Consider the following 23,593-nt stretch of genomic DNA (forward strand, 5'->3'; position numbering starts at 1 on the left):
GGTACCAGGTGGGAGATGTGCCTGTTCACATGCTGTGGTACAACCATTCATTCTCAGTGTCTGGGACTGGCCAGACATGTGACCACTCTGAGGGGATCTATGGTTCTCTTTCCATTTCTCCTAGAAAAACATAGTTGCATATGTTGAACTGAGCAGGCACTCGCATCTGTGCAAGTAGTTAGGATGAGAATGTGGACATGGAAATGAATGCAGGGCCCGTACTCTGAAGGACTTTGCAGTTTGGAACACTGAAACTCTTAATGTGATGGCACAGGCAAACTGATCTGTGGGCAATGAAGAAATGTGTGAAGCTGTGGTGAACGGGATCAGGGTGCCCTTGTGACAGAAGCCCTGACACTCCACCACGACAGGCAATGCTAGGCTGTGTCTGTGTCGACGACCGTATCCACCTAGTACATTTCTGAACAGACCTCAGACACTGCTTCAAAAAGGGATCAATTATGAGATGTCATGCATCGGCCACAGACATGCTTACACAAGCTGCCTGTGTATGTGCACTGTACATGTGTTTTATTTTCATGGGCACTGTACAGGTATATGCACACACCTAGATATCTGTTCTTGTATATGCATGAATTTTGCATGCCTGTACTGTACTGTACTGTACAGGCATAAGTCTGATCATGTGTAAGCAAGTATATGGGTAGACACATTAGTGTACATGTCTATGTATATGAGTGTGTGTGTGTGTATGTGTGATTATGTCAGTAAGGCCTTAGGAAGATCCAACTGGAGATTGGTGGATGTGGGACCGTGGACCTGGATCAAACTCTTCTAATTTATGATTTTACAAAGAAGGAATTCAGTTTTCACTGAAAATGATGGCATAGCTTCTGCAGGGAGAGGGAGGACAGGCTTGCCCCAGTGTAATTCATGGGAGACGGCTCATAAGAGTGGTCTCAAGCCAAGGAGCCCATACATGGAGGACACATAACACACCACAGTGTAACTCTAACTACAGCTTCCCAAGCTCAATAAAACAGGACAATGTCCACAGAGCCTCTAAATGGTCCAGCCCAAGGCCTAGGGTGGGGTAGAGTGTGGACACCCAGGGTCTATCAGTCTGCCTACCTCAGCACAACCAGGAAGAGCTATGGACACAGGCAATATGATGAATCTCAACTGCCCAAAGAGCACATGCTGCAGGTTGCCATCTGCACATTCAAGCAAGTGAAAGGCAGCCAGAGGGTGCTGTGACTTGGTGGGTGCTCTCAGAATGCATCAAATCAGTTTTGGTGCATTTTATTGAACATAAACTATAATCCCCAAATCAACAAAAAGATGTGGTTTTGAAGCTTGAACAGGCTTAGGGGGGTACCCAAGCATGTCTATGGGAGGCGCCCTCACTTAGGAGAGCAGAGAGCTAGGCCTTACTGTTTTCTAAGTCAAAATAACCTCAGGCAGATCTCTGATAGGAATGCAAAAAAGACTGTAACGGTACAAAGCCATCATGGGCATAAAAATGGGGCCTTCCCTGCCCACACTTCAGGAACTCATGCCACAGAAGAGGCAACAGATTCAAGCCTTTTACATCCCTACCTGTCTCCAAAGGCTCTAGCAAAGGCCAGGACAATAAACTACCCTTGGGCCGCACTGACCATTAACATGCTTAAGTTGGGATCCATTTCCTTCTTTTTGATTGGTAAAGTTAAGAAAAACCCCAGAACACTGGAGCTAGGCAGAGATGGCTCACTGTTTAAGAGCACTGGCTGTTCTTCCAGAAGACCAGGGTTCAATTCCCAGCAACCACGTGGTGGTTCACAGGCATCTGTAACACCAATCAATCCCAAGGGATCTTCTGTCCTATTTGGTATATGTTGTGCATACATGCAGGCAGAGCACCATGCACATATTAATTAATTTTTTTTGTTTGAGACAGGGTCCCATTTTGTGCCCTGGCTGGCTTGGAACTCACTGTGTATAGCAGGTTGACTGTAAACTCAGAGATAGACCTGCCTGCCTGCCTGCCTTTGCCTTCTGGGTGCTGAGATTAAAGGTGTACACCACCATCCCAGCCTTTTTTTCTTTTCTAGTTAAAAACAAGTACCCTAGAACAGTGAGAGACAGAGAGGTGGTAAGCAAGGAGGCAGGGCCCTACACATAGGCCAATCCGACCACCCAACTTTGTTCTCTCCTGGTGACAGGCTATCTCCCATGCTAAGGTACGTACTACAAACTGGGTGAGTGTGGTGCTTTTAAGCATAGTGCAGTCCACCTCACCCCCGTACCAGAGTTTTCAGGGTCCCGATCTTGGATGTCCAGTCTCACCAGTGAGCTGTGAACTTCTGCAGTCTATAAGCCTCTGTGCTATCTCACACACATGATATAGAACCAGCGGTGCTTCCAATTCCCTGGAGGTAAAGGGTCTACCGGTCTACCAGCTAGGGTTGGGTAGGAAGAGAGGCTACAACTCCAAGTGTGGTGTGTGCTGGTTTTCAGTCCTGGGAGGTGGAGCAGAGTAGCTTCAGATACAAGTGAGCACACAGCCCAGGTCCCATCATAGGTCTTTACAGTTAATGCCAGTGAGGCCCAAGATTACGCCAAGTCACCTAAATGCTGAGAACACTCTGCCCACCTCAGTCCTTTTGTCTCATGTCATACCCTGTAGCTGGGGCTTCCCCAACCCTGACTCTCTCTGCCCTTCCTACAGCCACCACAAGCTAGTTTGGTTTAGGACAAACACGATTCCTAAAGGTCGAGACTGTGTTCCTTCTTAATCCTGCTGCTGGGGTGCTGGGAGGCGTGACCATTGTAGAGTCTGCCCTACACAGGACCAGTGAGTCAGTCAGGGACTTGCTCAGCAGGTAAAGAGGACCTTGTGGAGTTAGAATCAGCTGTCACTTATGACGGCTGTCTGCAGACAGGAACACCAGGGTACTGGAGATGACTGGGCTTCCCTGACCAAGCATTGCCCCTTATTACTATCCCCGGTCTAACAGGACACCCAAGGTCACAGGGGGTTCTGATGGGAGATGTCATTCCGTAAATATGTTTTTCTTACCCTATTAGCTAAGGTAGCCACTTGGTCATCAGATCTTATACTCAAGGGCCATTTGAGCTAGATTAACTTTTACAAAGTTCTTTACAATAAACCAAAGAAGAACTAGTAGCCCCCAGCAGAGAAAATGTTAGGCTCACCCCAGTCCAGAGCCCAAACATCTCTATGGCTGTGGTGGAATTCTGTAGAATCCCTGAACCCCTACTATCCCATTCTTTTGCACACAGGGCTGCCAAGGTCCCTATTAATCTCTCTTGGCATCTCATAAGGCCCCTCTGGGGTACCATCTGACAGCATCTGTCCTGTCTCTACAGCCTCCTATGTGGCAGCTCTGGGAACCCCAAGTGTTGGTATCCTGCTACATAACTAGCACCACAAGGCACCTGGGGATGGCAGCTAGCATCCCTCTGCGGAGGCTGTCCTAGGGTCTTCATTACTAACAGAGCCCCGTAGACGGGCCTCTAAGCCCTTACCGCGCAGGAATTTCAGCATGTGCTCCACATGCAGCCTCCAAGTGAGCTTGGGGCCCAAGCTACCACCTGTAAGCCAGAAAGGAAGAACTCTGGTCTCCCTAGGCAGTAAATGAAACAAGACATCAGGATCTGCAATCCTGCCAGCTGGTGGTGGCACATGCTTTTAATCCCAGCACTTGGGAGGCAGAGGTAGGTGGATCTCAGTGAGTTTGAGGCCAGCCTGATCTACAAAGCAAGTTTCAGGACAGCTAGGACAGTTACACAAGAAAACTCCATGGGGGGGGGGGGTGATCTGCAATTCCACATCCAATCCAAAAGGCAACTTCCAAACCTCCAAGATTAAGACCTTGTTTCTTGCAACAAACAGTAAGTAGCAAATGAAAACACCTGAGTTTGGGTGGGGAGAGAGAGGGTGGAGTGACCACTCTGCTCTGCCTGCCTCTAATTGAGACCTAATGACTCCTTACTGTACCTCTTAGGAATGTTATGTCCCAGAGGGGCCATGAGCTCCTCGGTCCTCAATCTGCTGGGGGGGGGGGTCCCAGAGGGAACTGCTCCCTCCAAGGGTAGTCGTGAAACCCAAACATGCTTGTGGACTCAGATCCATACCCTATACTCCAGGAGAGTCAAGGGGAATAGTGTGGAGGTAGGGAGCAGAGTGGTGAAAAGCTGGGGTGGCATATTCTCCCCATCACAGGACAGAGCCTGGCATGGCCACAGCCAGTTCCCTTCATCCATGGGCAAATCTGGTCAGGAAGACATGTGCAAGCAGGAATCCTAGTGCTTTGCAGGGTTTTTCGAATACATGGCCAGGCTGGTTGTCCCTGTTCCAGAAAGCTCTGACCTAGAAGACCCCAGTTTCCAGGAGCACGGGGGAACCAGTGGTGTCAGTGGCACAGGTTTGAGCTGCAAGCACAGAAATGTTCCTTCAGCCTTTTCCTTTCTGCCAAACTTCAGAGCTGACTAGTTAAGCCAAGACGGGTGGGTGTTTTACGGGGTCTGCCAGACCTGCGTTAATAACTTTCTGGGCATTATCTACTGGGACATGACTCAGGCACTAAGTCTTCCTCCAATTTTGGTATGCAGCCAGAGTACAGAATAAAAGAATATGGTCACTTCATATCAAAATGCATACGGGAAATTCCCAAGTTGCAGGCTTGTGGGTCTATGCAAAAGGCATGTTAGAAAGACACCACTAATCCTCAGAGGAGTGTCAATCTGGCCCGGGGCTAGGGTCACCCTGCGCTTTGTTTGAGACTATTGGACCCTAGGGGCAGCCTCGGATCAGTCAGGAAGCGTAGTCTCTGCCGGCCGCACCCCGCCCCAGACAAAGAACTCAACTCCAGGCAGGTGAGCAAGGCACCACGCACCCGGTGGCGGACTGCGCACAGGGGTACAGACAAAGACGCGCGTACCCACCGTGCCCCGCCTGCCTATGACGCGCGCCCGACGGGCCCGGGACCCTCGCCAGACAACACCCCTGCTGCTTGCCACCACGTGCACCCCCTGGGTACAGCTTCGTGAACACGGAGACTCTGAACGACCTGCTCCAGCATAGGATGCATGAGCAGGGCTCCCAGGGTCCTCCTCTTGCCCATTCCTCAAAGGGGTCGGTGCTTCCCCACCCGCGACGCCCAAAGTCCCGCTTTGCTCTTCGGAGCCCACAACGCGCACTGACCTCGCGGGCACCCAGATCCCGCGCGCTCCGCAGCGTTCGTCGAAGGTCTGAACCCTAGGCGCTGCACGAGCGCGGGTGGCAGCGAAACTCCTGCGGGCCTGCCACCCAGGTAGCCTCTTTCTGCATGCCCTGCTGAGCCGGGGCTGGGGGGCGCGCGGGGCACACAAGTCCCCGCGCCTTCTCTGAGCGCTGCGGGCGCTCTAGGCGCAGCGGCCAGGAGCCGTCGGACGGGCGGGTGGCGGTGGCGCGGGCAGGCGGGGCGCTGTGTGGGCGGGGCACGGGCAGGCCCAACTAATCCAACCCCGAGGCGTGGATCTGCCCGTGCTGGGCGGCTGGCCTCATTCTGACTTTCTGATCTGACCTAGTACCCCGGGCTCTGGCGCATCAACCACAAGAAATGCCCGTGGGCTTGATTCCATGATCATTTTAAAAACAAGTTACAGACAACTGATACTCCGCTTATATTAGGGGAAACAGAAAGAAGCGTGATCACTGGCAAGTACAGGAACTGGGACCTGAAAGGCTGACAGGAACCAATAGCAAATATGCCAACCAACTCTGTTTTTCCTATGAATCCAGTTTGGACTCTAAGCCATTGTCATACTGAAAAGGGCCGTGTGCCCCAGTGACTTTACAGAAAGCTGGTGATGCAAAGCATCTGGCATGTTTTTTGTTTTTGGTGAGGCCTGGGAAGCTGACCTGGGTCCACAAGAAAGCTTAGTATACCTGTTTACCACATAGACCTTAACACAATGACAAGGCCTCTAAGCCACGTGGACACAACTTAAAAACAACTCAGAACAATCCCATGCAACCCATTGCAATAGTCTGTGGGATCTATGGACCCACAAAGCTTAAAGGGGAAGAAACAGCCCCCCCCCCTTGAGCTTCAGAGGCCTGGTTCAGGATGGGCATCCACTTTGTGTGAACTCAGCCATTCCTAGGACTGTGGGGGGCCAGCTCCATGGTTTGCAATAGAAGCAGAATAACAGGCTGGGCCAGCATTTATCTTCTCAAATGAATATACACAAACACAGCACTTGGAAATCCAGTGATTCTAGAGACCTGTCAGAAGTGCCAGCCTCAAACAGTATCTTCAGCCCTTTCATTGTATTTGAGTTATTTACCAAATAAAGGCCCTCTTCTTACAAAGGGAGAAAATTAACAAAAGCAAGACCACCATCAAATCCTGATATTTACTCCCAAAAAACAAAAAGCATTGTGCTAGATGTCTGACAGCTTCACAAGCATCAAGTCACCAATAAGGAAACTGAGACAGGGGGGAAACTGTTGACACCTTATCAAACAGTTAGATTATGGCAGAGGGAGGGAGGCTGGGCTCTGTTGTGAGATGTCAGGGACCTGGGAGAGATACAAGCAATTCTGACTGCAGGAGGGTAGACCGTGTGTGTGTGTGTGTGTGTGTGTGTGTGTGTGTGTGTGTGTGTAAGGGGGGGCATGGTCACCTGGAGTGGGCACACACACCATGGTGAGGTCTACAGAAAGGCCAGCAGGGAATATGTGGGAAAGGGGATATCTAATCTAATGCTGGTTTTGACTCTCTGCATGCCAGGTCCAGGGCAGGGCCCTCCATCTATGATGGGCTTCTGGGACTTCACTCTGTACTGAGTGGCTGACTTGCTGGCTGGCTGGCTGGCTCTTTGAACTCTGGGCTATAGCTGGCCCTCTAATATCCAGGGGAGGCCAGAATTGGACTGTGCCATCTACCAAACCCTTGGTGTAGTTTCTTCCAAGCACCAACTGGCATAGAGATGTTTTGCCTTAGTTTTCAAGTAGGTTTGTGGTGGAGCGGTCTGTGTGGTACACACTTAGTCTGGAAAGGTTTACTGTCCTGGCGCTTTCTACATAGGCAGAAAGGCACAGAGGTATGACAATGACAGATCTCAACCCTCAGGTGGAGGCCAGAGAGGAGAACTGCATCCCTGGCAGTAATTTGGGACCCAGGAGCCAATGGAGTGGGACAGCATAGCTAGGAAATGAGTGACTGCTGCTGGAGAAACTTGGGGTCTATGAGAAGGCAAGACCCCTGACCTGAGGCTCCCTTCCAGAGGCCTTGTCTACTCACTTATCCAAACTACAGAAAAGTTATTTATCCTGGTGCAACCATGATTGTCATTTCTTGTCACTCCTGAGGCTACCTTGGGCAGAAGAGCTCTTGAAGAAGAATTAATCCAGGGTGGGAGGCTGTAGGCTTAAAATTCACAGCCAGGAGACAGTACCTAAACCTGCCTACAGCCTCCCACCCTGGTAGAGAAGTAAAATTAGACTTACAGAACCCGGGGCAGAGCTGTCTAATTTTATTTAGGAAGGAAAGCAGTTGTGATATTAGAGGTTTAATGAAGTTAGAAATTGAGAAGGAAGGAGTGGGAATAGATTACCATGGGAAATAAAGGCAGCCACCAGAGACAACACTGATATCAAACATCGGGCTTCCAAACCAAATATCTATAACACACTGGGGCTTAATGGTGGTTTGGGGGGCATATTTATCTAAAACCTATGGTTCAACAACTCATAAGTTCAACACTATCATTCTGTGTCTCTAGGGGAAGGATTTTGTCACTGGGGGGATCTATCTGGAACTGGGGCTGCTGGAAGTATCTGTCTGGGGTCATTTGCTTATGCCACTCTTGACAGTTCTGGGGTACCCAAACCTCCACTTGACTACAGCGAGTAACTGGGCCTCCTTGAGGGTCTAGCACTGTCCTACAATCCCACACCAAGCACGAACTGCTCCCTTTTGGCTGTTACTCAGCCACCAGATGAATGTGAGGCCACAGGGCAAACACCTATGAGGTGTGGCTACATAACAGTGGCATCCTCCAGGAGAGGCAAGGGCAAGTGTGCTGGTATTGGGATCTGGGGAACTGTTGCAGATCTGACATGAATAACTGAGCCAGCTAGATAAGACATCAGGATGGCAGTGGCTTCTTGGGCCAATGGCAGGACCATGGTGTTAAGTGTGTCAAATGCCAAAAAGTGCTGCCTAAAAATATTCACTAATGAGTGGCCCTAACACCACTCAGCATCTGTGGCCTGCAGGCCATGCTTTGAGAATTGCTGCGCAGAGGCATAGGGGAGGCAGCCATATATCAGAAATACCCTGAAGCTGCCAGGAGCTGGGCTAGGCAGGGGTTAAGTAAGCTGGGGCCTACAGATGGACAGGCTTGATAGCACCTTGACTTTGGGCTGCTGGGTTCCAGTATGGAGAGATCATCAGCTGCTGACATCAATGCTCAGCATGGGGTCAGCATTTAGACCAGTCATATCTCCTCACGGAGCCCCTATTCACAACAGGAAGTTTCTGACCCTCAAAGGCCTTGCCTGCTAACAAAGCTGACAAGTAGGAGATACCCTGGGGTTGTCTAAGGCCCAGGAAATACCTGCCACACAGTGGTAGATGCCTCCACACTCTTGGACTCCTTGCCCCTGCATCTTGTGGATGCAGACATCCACAGATGGACTGTAGACTAGTCCTAGAGGCTAGCCACAGGCTGAGGCCTCACATAGCAGGGAGGAGTCCTGGCCAGATTGCAGCTAGGGCCACTTGGGCAGAGCTGGCAGCCAGCTGCAACCTCATGAGCTGCCTAATGAGCCCCCACGCAATTTTTCACCCATATTTTTCCAATAAAAAAAGCAGTTAGACTCCAGCCACAGACCTGAGGAGGAGCCATCTGTCTGCCCACTCCTGAGCCTACAGCTAGCACTTCCTACACTGCCAGCTGCTGTAGTAGAGTGTAGCCCTGGTGGGTGGAGGTGCATAGCTGTCCTATGAAGGGCCAGTAGAGCTTGTGGGCTGCTGAGCTTTAGGAGACAGGTTAATAAGTCTATTTGAAAGAATTTGCCCAGAGGCTCTGCATCCTGACCTGCAGCAGAGCTCCAGGCTTGTCCCTGGAGGAGGGACACAGAGTACTAGATAGAGTCCTAAGCTCAGATTCTGTAGGCTTTGGAAGAAAGATGCTCAGATCACAGAAGCACCACCCTATCTAGGTGAGCTGTCCAGTCTCCCCTTCCTGTGACTACAGACCTAAGTCTATTGGACTCAGTGCCAAGGCTCTATACAGTGAACATATTGTGCCCTCCCCCACTCCAGAGTCTCTATGGCACTGGCTGTCCTGGAACACACAATATAGACCAGACCAGGATGGGCTCAAACTCACAGAGCTGTCTGCCTCTGCCCTATGGAGGGTCTAGCCACCACTTGTCAGTGACCCTGTTCAATGTTTCCAGGCCACATGTGTCAGGGAATGTGAGACGACAGTGCTGTGAAAAATCAAGTACAAGTTCCAGGACCCCCTGTGAATATGGGCTGCTGAAGGGCCTTTCTCCCTCCCAAGTTCTTGCTGTGTTGAAAAGATAGGGACATCACCACCTCAGAACAGGGCAGTGGCTTAGTCCTGACTTGCTTCTCAGTAGGGAACCTGGTCTGGGTATATAGCCTTGAGGCAAAACACTGGATAGCAGACCGGGCATCCTGGAGGCTCAGGGTCAACTCTGGCTACTGAGAATAGTTAATGGAGGGAGGTAATGGAAACCAGTTAGCCCTTCTGGCCACTTGTCCTCAAGAGAGGGATGCATTTGCTTCCTCTAGAAGATAGGATGAAGGAACAGGAGCTTGAAACAAACCCCTTCCTGTCTCCCTCCCATCCCACATACTATGAGCAGCTCTAGGCTACAGAGAGACTTTTCCTAAAGTTAGCTTTATACCAAAGGTGGTACCAAGGGACCTGCAGGCTCAGCACTTTCCCAGGTGCTTGTTTAACAGTTATGTCTGTGTAAGGCCTCTGTCAGCAAAGGAGGCAGCAGCTCCAGACAGGGGCACAAGTGCCCCGCCCTGAGCCCCAGTGTCTCCTTCTGGACATACTCATCTACAGGGCCTTGTTCCCCCCAGACGTGTTCTGTTCAAGGGACCTATAAGGAGATCCTGTACTGCAGAGGGACACAGTGGAGGCAGCAGAGGGACCTGAGACCAGATGATCCAGGCATGGAAACCACCAGAGCCAGAATGACCTGGCCCTGGGTCCTATTAATAATGCCCCTTCCACCATCTGAGACCAGTTGAGCTGAATCCTGCTCAAGACCGAGAGGTCAGACATGGCTCCATGGAGCCCTGCACTCTAAATAAAGTACGCATGAGCAGACACCAAATAGCCTTAAAGCACCCTCAAGATCCACACATACAAAACCCTTTTCACAAAACCTTGCCTCAAACCAAAGTCCAAGTCTAACTTCTAACCCCCTCCCATGCCGAGTCTGGGACACACCTTCTCCCTCTGTGTCCTCTCTTCCACATTTGGGATTGCCGTATCCAACCCCGGCTACCTGCACCCCAGTCCTCTTGGTTAGGCCTTTATTTGCTCAGAGGCCAACACCAGTAAGATGGGACCCTGCACCTGGCTACCCCAACTCATTTGAGAAGTGTGACCTTTGCTAAATCCCTTCCTTCCTGTCCTTAGATTCTTCAACCATCTTTGATAAAGTGCTACCTGGAGGGCCCTGAGAAGTTGTACTGATAGCAAGTTCTCCAACACTAAGCACTGAGGAGAACAAACCCCGGATTAATAGGCATATTTTGTTTTAAAAGGTAGAAAGCAATAATGACCAACAGCTCCCACCTGACCTCCTTGGAAGTGCCTGCAGCTGCTCAGCAAAAGCCCTGCTATTCTCCTTGAGGCCAGCCAGGGCATAGGGTGACCTTCATCAGTGTTTCAACAATGGCTGTCTATCTGAGGTCTACCGTTGGGATGCCTAAGCCACTATCATGGCAGGCACATCCAGCCAGGGAGAGGCTTCCTACTCTGCCTATAATAGGAGAGAATTCCCAGATACTGCCTCTTCCTACTATCAGGGCCTGCCCTGCTCTAGTGAGTAGGTATCCCAGGTCTACAAGGAAGGGAGAAGCCAGGCTCACCTTGTCATCCACGCCACTCTCACTGTCGCACTGTAGGTCAGAGAGAGAGAAAGAGAGAGAAGTAAGTCAGTGCCTTTTGTACTACCAGGGTAACAAGGGAACAGGATACAGGTGGGCATTCCTAGCCACATCTCAGCCAGGAGGAACAATGGAAAGGAACAGGGACAGATGAAAGGCATAATAAGGCTGGCTTGCTTCAGGGTAGGTAGATCCCAATATCCTAGGACCAGGCCAAACCCTGGAGCTTCTGAACGACCTGTGATGTTAGGGAATGTGCGAGGAGCTTTACCAGTCCAGATGAACCTAACTGTCCCAGGAAACCCCATGGGCCTTACCCCATGAAGAGTTTTATGATGAAGGCCTGGGTTGAAGGAGTCCCCCCCACCACACAAGAGATTTCCACTGCCAGGCAGCAGCTGCAACAGCTGTTCTACACCCAGATGAGATGGGGTACAGAGGAGACAGGTGGTACCACAAAGGCCAGTGGAACAGTAGACAGTGACACACTACCCAGCTCATGCACCTTCTCACGGTCTGAAACGGGGATTTAACTGGAGATGCCAGCATCCTACCCAGCTTCTCTGGCCTCTGGAGAAGACCACACTTATGCTCTGTAGCCTTGACGAGTCCCTTGACCTCTCAGTGCCTCAAGCCATGCTTCTGTAAAGCAGGGACAACAGCTTCTCTTGGTGGGAGTGTAAGGGGCACAGGACATTGGCTTTCAGTTTGGACTTGCCTGGGATACCCAGGGTGGAACTCAGGGTAGTCAGACTGTAAGAGATCCATTTCTGAGTACAGCTGGTTAACTCAAGAGTGTGATAATCAAGAAAACAAATCTTTGCTTCCCGTTTTCAGTAAGCAGATCTGAATAGGACATACTTCTATAGAACAATGCAGTTTCCTCTGAAATAAAAGGGGGGAAAATTTGCTAGCAACTGCAATTATGATACATTCACGTCAAATGAATTATATTGCTGAAAATAAATCTCCTCCAAGATGCATGAGATGATGGAGATTGGGCTGTAGTCAGATGTGTGTGGTATTGGCTTTATAAGTTGTGCTCAACTTGATTAATACACATCATCAAATTATACTTCCTTCTACTGCCCCAACTGAAGGCCATTCCATCTTCAATGACCAAGGTCAGATGGATAAAAATGTGTTCACCAGCCACTCACTGCAGCTGAAGCTCTATTCTAGCTCAAGGACAACTTGTCAAGAACCAGGGATGGGCATACAGGGGTCCACCCAGTCATGCAGTGTGGGTCATGGCCCCGGGTGGGCAAGCACTGAGACTCTGGATGCTAAGCCCACAGGTAGGCATCATTTCCTAGACCAGTGTGGTTCTCAGTCTTCCTAAAGCTGCAACCATTTACTACAGTTCCTCATGCTACTGTGATCCCCAACCTTACAAGTATTTCATTGCAACTTCATGACTGTAAGTTTGCTACTGTTGTGAGTTGTCATATAAATATCTGATATGCAGGATATCTGATATGTGCCCCCCCAAAGAGATGGTCACCCACAGGTCCTAGAGTAAAGAACATACATGTGACTCTTCAGCTTTGCACATAGCCAGGCCCCTCCCAAGATCCAGCATCACTGGCCTTTCTCAGCAGGAGCTCAGCAAGGACTAGGCCTGGGCCCTTCAAAACCTTGGCACCCCCTCCTACTGTGAGGTACACAAGATCTGGTGAGATAGCATATAACAGGGTTATGAAGGAGTTTGTAAACGAGGACATGATTGTGGGGGAAGGAGGGATGACCAAAACAGAGCTCATGGGACCTTTGAGGAAAGTGGGGGATGAGAATATGGAGGTGAGTGGAGCCTGAATACAGCTGGGCTTCCTAGTGCCTCTGGAATAGGACACTGCAAAGGGCATGAGCCGCCCCTCAAGGTAGATTTTTTTTTTGGTCAGGTCACTGAAACAGGTAGAGGGGAAGTGGTGGGGGCTGACAGTCCCTCCCTCTTACCTTGCTGCCTGGGCTGCCAGGACCCATGGTTAGGCCTCTTACCATCAAACCTCGGTAAACTGTCCGTGGGGCAGCCTGAGGACAACCGGATCGCCTGCAAGCACTAACCTCTGTTCCTTCTTCAGCCCCAGAGCCCACCTGCACCAGATCCTATGGCCAGAACAGCAATTCACAGACCTAGACTGGCCACCGACTGCCCCATGGCTTTCAGGTCTGAAGCCAGACCAGCAGGGCTGAGCAGTAGATAGAGCCTGAGGAAGGGTTGCTTACGGTGTCTGCCAAGTGAGAGAGAACCCTCTAGAATGTACACAGGAGGCCACCCAGATCTTATAATTGCCAGTCAGTGTTACATCTGCAGCAATACGTAGGCAGGACCATAAAGACCGTAAACACAGTCATATGATTAAGTGCTACTGACTAACATCTAACTGCAATGGAGTTAGAATTGAGTGAGGCAAATAATCAGGGTGAGGAGGGGAAAAGAGACACATCCATGTTCTGAAAGCAGCCCGTGCCTCAGTTTATGCTTCCAGTAAAGCAGAGATGATAGGTCATTTATAGGAATGTATTGTGACTTATATGAATATATACACACACAACATTAGGACAGTGCTGGATACATAGTGTAAGACATGTGTGGCTGTATGGTAATAATACCATCACCATGATTATTACTTCTCCCATCCCCATTCTGATGGTTAATCTTGTGAACTTGACAGGATTTGGAATCGTCTAGGAGACGAACTTCCAAGCATGTCTCTGAGGGCAATTCCAAAAAGGTTTCATCAAGGTGGTAAGGCTCACCCTCAATACGGGTGGCATTGCCCCATTGTCTAGAGTCCTAGACTGGGAGAAAAGGAAAACCTGAGCTATACAGTATATACCTAGGAGTCTCGATCCTGCTGCCATACTTTCTGAAACATGATGGACTGTATCCTCTAATTGTGAGCTCAAATAAATCCTTCTTTAATTTGCTTATTCCAAGTATGTTGTCATAGCAACAGCAACAAACTAAGAAAACTGGAACCAAGAAGTTCTGTGAGATACCCAACCATATATATCGTTCATAGGCCTTTAGAATTGGTTTGTGGGAGGGATGTATAAGAGTCTGAACCTGTAGTCTAGGGAAGCCACAGAATGGTTTAAGCAGAGCCTTAATGGGCCATTCTGGTAGGAGTCTGGAAGGCTAGAATGCCAAAAGAAATACAGTTGGAGTTAAGCTCGTTAAGGTTTAGAGAACAGGCCTCTACTATGAATTGGGCTAGCAACTATTTGTAACATTTTTGTTAAAAACGTTTGCATTTTACCCATGTCTTAAGGACTTCAATGAGGCCAATTTAAACATGACAGAAGAATTCATTGGGTGGAGGACATTTCAAGACAGCACAGCATTCAAGCTGTAGCATGGCTACTGCTCACTGTCCTTACTCAGTTCTATAATGATAGCAGCAAGCAGGACTGAAAGAGAGGGAAAATGTATGGGTTGGCTAGGAAGGGTGTTTGAGCCTGTTTAAAGTTGCAGATGAAGAAGAATAGGGAAAGTGGTGGTAATTCTTGAAGAGGCTACTGCCATTAAGGAGATGGCAAAGCCAGGAAATTACTTGACACATGAACGTGAAGACCTAACTTTGAATAAAAATCCAGGCATGGTGGCATGTGCTTGTTATCAGCCTGGGGATATGGAGGAGCCAGCCTAGCCTCGTCAATGAGCCTTGAGCAGCAACTTTTGAGATGGGCTAAATGCATTTTGCATCAAATGGACATGCCACTTTAGGGACCAGGAGTAGAATGATGATGTATTTGGATTTCAAGTTCATACTGAGTGGGAACGTGATAATTAAGGTTAACATGACAGGATTTAGAATTGCCTAGTAGATATATTTTAGGATGTTTCTCCCTCCCTGAATGTGAGCATACAATCCCATAATTTCTTTCTTTCTTCCTTCCTTTCTTTCTTTTTATCATTCATTCATTCATTCATTCATTCCAGGCAGGGTTTCTTTATATAGTTGTGGCTATTTTGGTACTAGACCAGGAACTACAGACCAGGCTGGACTTGAATTCACATAGATACACACCTGCCTCTGCCTCCCAAGTGCTGGGTTTAAAGGTGTGTGCCACCACTGTCTGGATCTTTTTTTTTTTTTTTTTTAAAGACAGGGTCTCTCAAAGTAGTTCTGGATGTTCTGTAATGCACTCTGTAGACCAGGCTAGCCTCAAACAGAGATCCACTTGATTCTGCCTCCTAAGCACTGAGATTAGAGGTGTGCACTACTGCTCATGGCTAAATAAACCCTTTTCTGCCTCCTAAGCACTGAGATTAGAGGTGTGCACTACTGCTCATGGCTAAATAAACCCTTAAGTTGAATTCGTTAGGTATTTTGTCACAACTAGAAAAGCAATCACCATCGCTACCCATTGAAGCTCCATCCCTTCCTGTCACCTATTCACCTTTGCAGCCATCCCTCACATGGACTTCTTAGTTTCCCCATCAGCCAGGCTTTCCTACACTCCTTCTAGAAACCTGGTAAGCTGCCTTCTGGGGCGGAAACTACTTATCACTCCTACAGAGAAGTCAGCATGGTTAAGGCAGGAGCAACACTGTCCTTTCATTTCTGTGAGCACATTAATTACAGCTTACAACAGTATTCAGAGGCGCATCACTGTCTCTCACCACTCAAGCAAAAGCATGAAAATTCATGAGGAGACCTTGTAGCCAGAGTCACTCCCAGTGATAACCCAAAGCCCACCATGTGGATGGAGCAAGGAGGAGGGACAGAAAGGGCCAGGAGGCGGGCCTCCCCAGATCCCACAGGTCACCATACCTGGGCCAAGGCCGGGCTGCAGTAGGCTCACACAGTGCAAAGTGTAGGTTGGGTTTCTGCCCAGTTACCATGCAAGAGCTGTGCAGCTGCTGTGAGATATTACTTCAGAGCTGTTTGGGACAAGGAGGCCTGGCCCTCCTGACCAGCTGAAAGATGCTCCAATGGCACTGCCACCTGCAGAAGCCCAAGGAGATACAAACTAAACAGAATAAAGGAACCAGAACATCAGAAGATGTAGTTTTAAGGCCATGCTGTGCACAAGGAAGTCTCAGGATATTCTATGGAGCCTGGCCCAAGAATGGGGTGGGGTCTCAGCTACAAGGACATTGAATACCAAAGGTTATCACTGGGCTGTGTACAGGTTGTGTGTGGAATTGGTAGCATAACATACAGGTGCTCCACTGGCATTGTATATTCAGAGCAGGTGGCAACTTTATGGTAGGCATGAGGTCACCTGTGAGTGACCAAGTGACATGTCACTAACTGGGCTCAGGCTTCTCTGTCCTTAGCCTCCAACACTTGAATTCCAGCTTGCACACAGGCCTGGTGGTAGGAGCAAAGGCCCAGCCTAGAAGATGCATTGCCTCTGCAGGTGTGGAGTGGGAGAAGGCTCACCACCTCCATCTGTGCATGTTTTGCTTAGCAATCCAGTTAATTAATTAGTCATGAGTCAATGAGGGACGTCTTAGTCAATGAGGCTATGGGGGGCAAGTGAGGAGGTCATATGATGAGCTCAACATTGGAAAGTTCTGATGACCAGATTGGGATTAATATGTGGAACCACGTTGTTCACTTTTATGCTCACCTCTGAGAGTAAGTCAGTGAAATCCTTCTTCCCATCCATCCCCCACCTAGATGAAGTGAGTTGGCAGGTCAGTGTGTCTACCCCATGCAGCCAGGTCACCAGCTGGGTCCTCCTGTGGCTGCCCTGTACCCCTAGGGACCAGGCACCCCACAACTGTATGGACGGCTCCACAGACTTCTCTCCCACTTGTGCTTTGCAGTCCTTGGAGCTGATGCATTTTTTGAGGACAAGGGTACAGAGTGTGGATGCTAGGATGTGAGAAAGGAGCTGTGGCCAAACACTCCACGCTTACCTGTCCATTTCAGAGAAGACTTGGAGGCTTAGAGGGTAAAGGACCTGCTGTGGCAAGTTAGCCAGCAGAGACTGGGAACTTAGTTTGGGACCCAGAACCAGGTTTTAGGTCCTTTCTAATAATATAGGGCTGGTGACCGTTTAAGGTGAATCCAGGCAATTCAAGCATTGCTACCTAGTTCCCACACGCTAAAGCCAAGGTGATGGCCAATCAGAGACCAGGAGGTGCCAGGCAGGGCAAGACGTCCCTGACCAAACAAATGTGATATCCCTGTACTCCAAACTAGAGACATCAGTCTCTTGTGCCTCCCTCCATTCAGTGACTGCAATGATAGATCTTGTGGTGCACACCACAGACCCAACCTCAGAGAGAAGGCCAGTCACGGGAGAGTGAGCATGCACTATTGAAAGAAGAGGAGGCAGGGAAAGGGAAAGGCCTGGGAGGCCACAGAGAGAGATGGCTGGGAAGGTGAGAGGACTAAGATCCAGTGATAATGCTGCACATGGTGGAACCACAGGTAGCAGACTGAGCTGAGTGAGGATCAGTGTGGATCTGGGAACCCAGGCTGACACATGGTGCCCTTTGAAATGGACCAGCAGGGCCTGGTAGCTGGGGGTGGGGAGGGTGGAAAGAGAGCCACATAGTGTTCATATACAGTCAGCTTCCAAGATGGGGCTGGCTGGGACAGGACAGGACAGGGCCACATGGTTGGGTCAGCAGGACTTCTGCCCCAAGCTAGAATCTATAGCCTACCTGATCCTCATTGTCTCCTTCATACCTAGCTGGGTCTCTGGCAGTCACTGGCACAAGCCAGATGGGGGTGACATGCCTCATTCCGGGTCCCATCACATACCTGATCACTAAACTGAAGCCCAGAGGGGCGGGGCCAATCCCCAGGCACAACTAGGGGTAGCTGAGTCCTGGGTTTAGGTTGGGCACTCTGCCTAGTCAACCCTCTGCATGAGGCTATCACAATCATACCTGATTAATTATGTTGTATTTGGTAGACCTGGAAACTACTTTTCTGTCTACTCAGCTAATTCACTTTGAGTGTTTAGGCTTTAAAACCAAACAAAGCACTAATTATATAATTAGCAGTCAATTAAGTTACAGGCTAATAGCCTATGCAGACAAACCCATTGTGGGGCCATTTGACCACTCATGCAGCTATGGTCTCTGCATATGAACCTTGAATCCCTGCCAGTCTCCTCTGTAGCCTGAGCCTTTAGTACAGGAGGACAATGGGGACAATGGCCACCCACACTGGCATCCTGCCTCCTGCCAAACCTTAAGGTGTAATGTTCAGTCAGCCTGTTTAGGAACCTTGAATATCAGTTGGCACATTGGTGTGACATGGAGCAGTATCTGTGGGGAACAGCCTGGGGAAGAGGATTGTTCAAGGCAACCTAGAGTGAACCTGGTCCTCCACTCTGCCTCGGCCCCATCCCCCGACTAGGGATCCAGAGCAAGTGACTCCCTATCAGTCTGGCCCCTTCTCTAACCAGGCTCAGAAGTGCGAATCCTTCCTCAGCTGTGAGAGCTAGGCCTCAGCTCACTTAACAAATGTTTATAGCTTTGGTGGCTCAGCAATAATGCCATCACCCTCTCAGTAAGACAATTCTATCTTGAGGTCAGTCTAACAAGGTGAACAGGCCAGAGTATGATGCCCTGAGCCCCATACATTTGTCTGCAGGGTGACTGTCCTGGTGGGTGCTCTTCCTTGCTCTGTATGGGGGCTGGGGGTGGGCAGTCCTAAAAAGAATACTTTCCCAGCACCTTACATCATTTTGAAATGTTCCAACAATTTTCTCAGAGCTGAAAACCTGCTTAGGCCCGATTTATGGTTGAACCTAACTCTATTCTGAAAAGTGTTACTACTTTTCTCAGATTGTGTTTAAATAACAGCAAGGAAAAGCAAGACAAGTGTTTCCCATGTATTCTCTGTGGGGTCACCCTTTGGAAAAGCACAGAACACTAGAACTCATCTGTCTGCTCCATAGGATCATGTCTGGGACACTTGCTAGTTCTGCCTTTCAGACAGCCTGGCACTCAACACACAAGGGATTCTTTGTGATTTTGCTTGAAGCTTCCTTTCTATTTTCCATTCATTTCTCAAGGGTACACGCTCGCATTTTAATTATGTTATTGATTTCATGACCTTTGTGTTCCCAATCTCCAGTGAGGGCACTGCACAACTGTGACATGTCGCTTAAGTCCCACCCACCCCACCCACACCTGGACATCACTCCGTTCCTCAGCTGTCTACCCACTCTGCTTGGAGCTATCTAGGACACTGCATTATCTTCTGTCATTGTAGCATCACTAACACATAATTACAATCATACACAGGTGCAGTCACAGGCATATGCTTGAAAGAGTACAGGCAGCTCCTGGAACATCCCCTCCCCAATGCTCTGTGTAAGTCACATAGGGAATCCTTCACAACCAACAGGGGAGGGCATAGGGATCCTCCAGCTGCTCACTTTGTGTCAACTCTAACACAGTCCCTACTCCACTTCCCTTGCCTATAACATCCCTCCCTTAGATGTCCCCAATCCCTCCCTTAGATGTCCCCATAGCTGGGCCTGCCAGGTTTCTGACCCTTTAGCCATGGCCACAATCCCAGGAACTACTAACAGTAGCTATGCCCAGGCCTGGTGCTGTCATCGTTGCTCTGGCCCCTCTCATCCCCAACACGGCCTTGGTAAAGCTCTGGCCAGTATCAGGGGATAAATAAAGGATGACCAGGTCTAGAACATAGCTGACCTTTCTCAGAATCCACTGTATTAATATATTCTCATGTTGACAGACTCAGAGTGCTAATTGCCTCATGAATTATTTATCAACAAACTCTTAAGCAGAACCCCTGTTAACATTAATCCCTCACCTGTCACAGCAGCTGAATTTCTTCTCAATAACTGAATTTTTGGCTTTGATAGACACTATGCTTTGGCTTGGCAAGGTCATCCTCCAGAGAACCACCATCCAGTTTTGCTCCTAGTAGCCAGCTATGGCTTCTGAGGCCGAGGGGCCTTTTCCAGCTTTCAATCATAATTGGTCACCTACCTTGAATAGGAGGATTATTTTAGCACAGATAGCTGGGAGGTGTAAAGGGTGTGTGTGGAAAGATAGGGCAAGCAATCCAGGGCCTAGGCTGCCCTGAGAGGCCTGATATGGCTTAGGGTAGGGATGAACACACGAATTGGCTACCTGTAATGACAGGAAGTCATTGATAACCCCAGGAGGGGCAATGGAGGAATGGGGGCAGCAGACCATTGTACTCCTGGAGTTAGAACTCCTGGAGGGGGAGTACCCATCCATCTCCTTGTTGACCCACTGACCTGTGGGTCATGGACCCGAGGCCATGGAGCAGGATGCAGCTTCTATACTGGGTCAGCCCCAAGGACTGTCCAAAGAGCCTAGTCACTGCAGTCCAGGACAGGGTCCAGCTTGAAGAGCTGGGAAAGTGTGGTAGCCCCACAGACCCTCCTTATGCATGGTACACGTGGTACATCGTGCTAGCTGAAAGTCCAGTGCCCAGTGTGCCAAAACAGCTACGCCTTGTAGCTCCACTGTACAACACGAGGGAAGCTGGGCAGGAAGGGAAGTGGAACCTCTAGCCCATGAGATGCTCCCACTTCTCATGGCAAACATCACTAGCCCAGGCATATAGGTTAAGGGAGAATCATCTCAGAGCTAGAGACAAGAAAGGACTGACTCCTGAGAAGGCAGCAAGGAGGAATGCCCTAGGGGGAAATAGAATCCTTGTAGCACTGGGTCTATCCCCTGAGCCTAGAGCAGTACCACTGGGCCTAGGTTGATTTAGCTACAACTGGCTCCAGTTTCCAACAGCCTGGAACTATGATTCCCCACTGGGCAAACCCTGAGAAGGCCCAGGGTACCCGGGAGGACCCTGCCCACGACCCAGTAAGCAGACATAGTCACGATGGCCTCTGGTCCAGCCCAGCCACCAGCTTATGTACCCATTCACTGACACCTGAGGGTAGAAGTCGTTTGATGGCTAAGCTTAAGTCACAAGATAGAAAAGTGACAGAACCCCTCACATCAGAGGCCAGTGTGAGTAGAGGCTTGAGGTAGTCTCTGTAGAATCGTGTCCTATCTCTAGAGGTAAAATAGGGACAGGGAAGGACTATGTCCACTGTCCCCATCCAGACATGGCCCTCGAGGGAACCACTACTTCCCTATACAGGGTTCACACAGGGGATTTAAAAGCGTGCCTGAATCCCTAAGTTGAGCTATGCCTCTTTTAAGAGACAATTGCTACTCTGAAGTAAAATGACACGGAGGAGCTCTTAGAGGTGGTTGGGAATGCCGTGGGAGAAGAGCAGTCTTCACAATACTGCGGTTCATGCTGCACCCACACAACCTCCAAGCAGAACCACAAACCCACATGTCATTTGTGATTGATGTCCGGGCCCCAGTATTGCAGTCACTGGTTCCAGGCTGGCAGGTCATCTCCCAGATCCTACAAGAGTTACCTATGCACTAGCCGATAGTGCCTCCAAGCTCATCAGGGAGACCCCTCCAGACAAGACCCAAGTGCAGTTAAGTCTGAGCCACTGAGACAGTTCTCACCTCACATCACTCCCTCGGTCAAGGGTGTCTCACCACCTTTACCATCTAACCCAGCATGGGCAGATAAGGACAAATATGCTGCCTCACAGTCCCTCACCTCCACAGTCCATTCTCTGGGTTCTTCATCTGGCAACACATCAAACTACCACTGCGTAAGCCCTCGCCCGACTGCTTGCCAGTTCTCCTCTGACCACTAGGGTGGCGATCTCTCCAGAGTAACTCAGTGCCACTTCACTTTCTTCCAAGCAGTTACTCTGAGGTCACTCACCTGTCTTTTTTGGGGGGAGGGGGAGAGGCAGGTCAAGAAAAGGTTTCTCTTGTAGCCCTGGCTGTCCTAAAACTCACTCTGTAACCAGCCTGGCCTTGAACTCAAGAGATCTGCCTGCCTCTGCCTCCCATGTGCTGCTATTGAAGGCGTGTGCAACCACCACCCAGCTTCATTTGTCTGTCTTTGTGGGCTGCAGTCCTGCAGGATATACCCCTGTAGGGCTTCCTCTGAACTGGTAGCCATAACCCCAGTTCCCCCTGGGGAGGGACCAGCAAAACACAACTAGCTGTGCCCAAGCTGTTTCCCTCAGACTCACGGTCATTCTGAGAGGCTGATGAATGAGAGACATGGATTTAGTGTCCACTTCAGCTTTAAAGACTCCTGTGCAGAGAAACGAGGAGTAAGTGCCCCCCCACACACACGCCTGGGAGAGGCTGGCAGGTTTTATTGCTTTTGTTCAAATTATGATCACTTGGAAGTGGCCTTAGGAACAGCACAGTGGGTGTCATAAACCTGCCTCACGAAGATAGCCGACAACTGCAGGGTTGCAAGGCTGAGGCAGACTTGTGACTCTGACCAGGATAGGGCACTGGCAGCAGCCCTGAGTGGGACTCACTTTGTCACTGGAAAGCACAAAGTGGAATGAGTAAGTTAGAGGGGTTGTGTCCCCCTCAGGACTTTAGGAAGGGGTGACAGCCCCGCCCATGTGCACTGTTGGCCCAGACTGTGGCCCATGCCTACCTCAGAGCATCCCTATGCTGTTCCCTTTCTGATGCCTCAGCCACATGACCAAAGCACAAGTGATCCCTCCTCCTGGGGAAGTGGCAATGTGACCCTGTGCCCAAAGAGGTCCAAGTCTATCCTCCCTTTTAGGCAGAGCAGCCCTGACTGCTCAGATCCCACTGTCTGTAACCCAGGGAACTCAGTGACACTCAGGCCAGACCTGAGGGCCTCAGCCACACAGGATGGGCACAGGGGCTAGTAGTGGCCTGCCTGGGGTCTGGAAGAGCCCTGCATCCTCTCCTCCACAAACTGCGGCCCTTCCTTTGACTGTTCCTGTGATCAGGCAGGGCTCCCACTGCCTTGGAGTTTGCAAAGGCTGGCACCCTGGCTGAAGGCTGAGGTGACACCTCAAATAGAGGCCAATGCCCAGGAAGCATGCGGTCTCGAAATCATTCTCCCTGCCGTGAACAGCATTCCAGTTTACACTCAACCTCTGGGGATCCTTCCAGCTGTGCAAGGGAGTCCCAGGCTCCAGACACACACTAAAAATAATGAAAAACCTTTTTAAGTTACTCAAAAAATAACCATCATAACAATCAGCTAATTATACCCTGTGCAAGGTGGCTTTTCTGTCCGGTACCACTTTCTGATAGGATCCTAAGCCCTTCTGTACCTGACCTTGAGGCCTGCCCTCCCACAAAAGCATCCTCAGCCTACTCTACTCATCAAGGCTGGGAAAAGACAGTGCTGTTTTCTCCCCCATCACATCCTATTCTCCTGTAAACCCTCAAAGACTCTCTTACACGGCATCACAGCCAGATCTTCCCCTGGGCTCCACTGCCCAGGTGGAACCTCACTTCTACAGCTTCATTAGACTCTGCCTGTGGCTCCTCAATCTTTTACTCAGGCTTCTACTCCAAGGCCTTCCTATGGCCACCCTCAGGTAAAGCTGACACATGCCTACCTGCCCCTGCCACACTATGTAAATAAGGGCCTGCCTGGCCCTTC

The 23,593-nt window shown here is 49.8% G+C and overlaps 1 protein-coding gene across 1 annotated transcript in view; it reads right to left on the minus strand.

The window, feature by feature from the left end:
- Window positions 1–23,593, minus strand: part of Fbrsl1 (fibrosin like 1) — a 69,894-nt gene that overhangs the window by 14,127 nt on the left and 32,174 nt on the right. The window contains exon 5 of the mRNA XM_051176392.1: window positions 11,103–11,132. Within this exon, the coding sequence (XP_051032349.1) occupies window positions 11,103–11,132 (30 nt within the window). The remainder of the gene's footprint in view (window positions 1–11,102; window positions 11,133–23,593) is intronic.

The sequence above is a fragment of the Phodopus roborovskii genome, unplaced genomic scaffold (genome assembly GCF_943737965.1).
Source record: "Phodopus roborovskii unplaced genomic scaffold, PHOROB, whole genome shotgun sequence".
In the NCBI taxonomy this organism is placed as follows: Eukaryota; Metazoa; Chordata; class Mammalia; order Rodentia; family Cricetidae; genus Phodopus; species Phodopus roborovskii.